Genomic DNA, 2,615 nt, shown 5'->3' on the forward strand with positions numbered 1-2,615 from the left:
AAATAGAATTAATTCACTCCCTCCTTTCTTTTTCCTTGCCCCAGATACCCTTGTTCAAACCCTCCTATGCTCTCTCTACTCTCAAGCTGATATCCATTTCTAAGAACCAGTGAAATTTCTAAGAATCCCACCTAAATTGTCTTGGAATGGAGTTAGAAGATTTACAACAAAAATACAAATTCAGATAAAAATTTATTACTTAAGGGTCATCGCATGAATCATATATACTGTGCTTAACTGGAGTTGTATGTGGTCATGGAGTCTGTATTTCTTCTCTAGTGTGTATTTGTATGTGTGTGATGGTGTGTGTAAGCTTTTTTATTAAAAAAGAGAGAATAACAGAGTCTCTTACTGTATTGGAGCTCACCAAGTAGCCAAGGGTTTCTAAAACCCTGTCTGTTAATACCCTGACAACAATTGGATTGCAAGCAAGTACCACCACCATCCCTGCTTTTTTACATAGGCTATGGTACTCTAATTCAAGTTTTCAAGCTTGCAAGACAGGTACTCCACAACCTGAACTATCTCCCTTGCACCTGAACTTTGTTTGCATATGAGGGAAAAAAAGGCAATTTCATTAGCTGTCAGCTATTGGACCTACAGTGACATCTCAACAGTGACAAAGTAAAATAAATACAATAAGTACTTCCACAATCCCATCTATGCAAAGACAACACAATAATGCTGGCTAAAAACTGGTTTCTTCTTTTCAGCTATTATAGAATATAGCACACACACATATACACAGACATGCAAAGATACACACACACACACACACACACACACACACAAGAGTGAGAGAGAAAAGAAAGAGGGGATATTCAGGAGCACCTATGAGTCTATGTGTAGTTTATCAGTCTATACACAAATGGTATCAGTCAGAACTTGCTAAATTATACTGAGATTACAAACACCAATACGATGTGTTAAATTGCACTGTATCATAATATCATTTACCTGTAGAAGGTAAGACTATTGAGCTCACTAAGCAAAAATTAGAGCAGTGTTTACCCATAGATGAGAAGATATTAAATGTGAATATATTATCAGAAAACAAAGCCTTCATTAACGAGAGGAATGTATTCTAGAAATCAATAAACAGCACAAATTTTGATAGATATGCTCATTGACTTAACAATGTACACATATACCAAATTATTACTCTGCATACATTTTCTGTAGATAATCTTTGATTGAGTACTAACCACTTCTTTAAAGTAAGAACAACATTTAATTGGGGCTGGCTTACAGATTCAGAGGTTCAGGCCATTATCATCAAGGAGGAAACTGGCTCCCACTTGGTTAGGAGGAGGGTCTCAGAGTTCACCCCCACAGTAACACACTCCTCCAACAAGGTCACTACTCCTAGTAGTCCCACTTCCTGGGACAAGCATATTCAAATCACTACAGTGGATGATTCAGAATTTATTAATGTATTTAATCTGCTCAATATGTCACTGCCATTAAGCAATCAGTCACCATGTTTTTTGGTGTACTTTCATTAATGACTTTTGTACTGGCATTCGTTAAGCTTCTTTGATCTATGATTTTACAGTTTTCAATGGATTCATAAATTTTCAAGCATTATGTATTCATATATATATATTGTCCCCTCATGCCTCCTCCAGTAACCTTAATTGTATAAATATTGTTTCATTGAGGTCGTGTTGCAGCTTTTCTGGTATTCTGTTTATTTTGTTCTTTCTGCCTCTTTTTCCCTAAGTTTCATTTTAAATGGCCTCCATACAGGTTCACTAATATTTTCAACCTCAGGTTTTCAATCTGTTGTCAATTTCAGTGATCATTCTGGAACAAAATCCTCATTTCTTGCTACCAAAACTGCTTGTTCCTTATCCATAGACCATAGGATTAAGGGCTGCTGGGACAACCTCATAAAGATTGGCCAAGAAAATGTGGATATTGGGGTGCATTGTGTCCAAAACAATGTGCCAGAGAGGAGAAAAATGCTGGAGTAAAGTAGGTTAAGATAACACCTATGAGTACCACAGGTATTGAGAGCCTTGAGCCTGGCCTCCCAGGAGTGTAGCAGAACACTGCATAGAGGATCCTGACATAGGAGAGAATAATAAGAACCACATCCAGGAGCAAGAGAGCAATGTTGCTAACACCAAACATGATGTTGACTTTGATACTGGCACAAGCTAGACAGGCAATACCCATGGGCTCACAATAACTATGAGGGATGATATGATGCTCAGAGCCCTTAAGACCATGGGAAAGAACTCTGAAAACATGAGTTTAGAAATATATAAACAGGATTTCTTGACTATGCAAAATATTACAATGCAATATGAATTATATGAGGAGTTTCATGGACCCAGAAGAATAGAGGCAGCTACACTATGAGACAGCTTTTTAGAAACATACAAAGGCAGGCTTATTCCAGAGTCAAGGGATATGGAGAATTTAGGCTCTGAGACATGGAGAATTTAGGCCCAGACATGATGGGAGTGGTAATCTCAGAGGTGGATCCTACCTAGCTACCTTATTGTCTGTTCTTACAAAAGCAAGCAGATCTTGCTGGGCGTTGGTGGTGCACGCCTTTAATCCCAGCACTTGGGAGGCAGAGGCAGGTGGATTTCTGAGTTCGAGGC

General features: G+C 38.3%; 2 protein-coding genes across 2 annotated transcripts in view; both read right to left on the bottom strand.

The window, feature by feature from the left end:
- Positions 1 to 2,615, bottom strand: part of LOC116100774 (olfactory receptor 52E8) — a 51,365-nt gene that overhangs the window by 32,177 nt on the left and 16,573 nt on the right. The window lies entirely within an intron of this gene.
- Positions 1,795 to 2,615, bottom strand: part of LOC116100773 (olfactory receptor 52E8-like) — a 5,259-nt gene continuing 4,438 nt past the window's right edge. The window contains exon 2 of the mRNA XM_031384506.1: positions 1,795 to 1,826. Within this exon, the coding sequence (XP_031240366.1) occupies positions 1,795 to 1,826 (32 nt within the window). The remainder of the gene's footprint in view (positions 1,827 to 2,615) is intronic.

Source organism: Mastomys coucha, unplaced genomic scaffold (genome assembly GCF_008632895.1).
Source record: "Mastomys coucha isolate ucsf_1 unplaced genomic scaffold, UCSF_Mcou_1 pScaffold21, whole genome shotgun sequence".
NCBI lineage: Eukaryota > Metazoa > Chordata > Mammalia > Rodentia > Muridae > Mastomys > Mastomys coucha.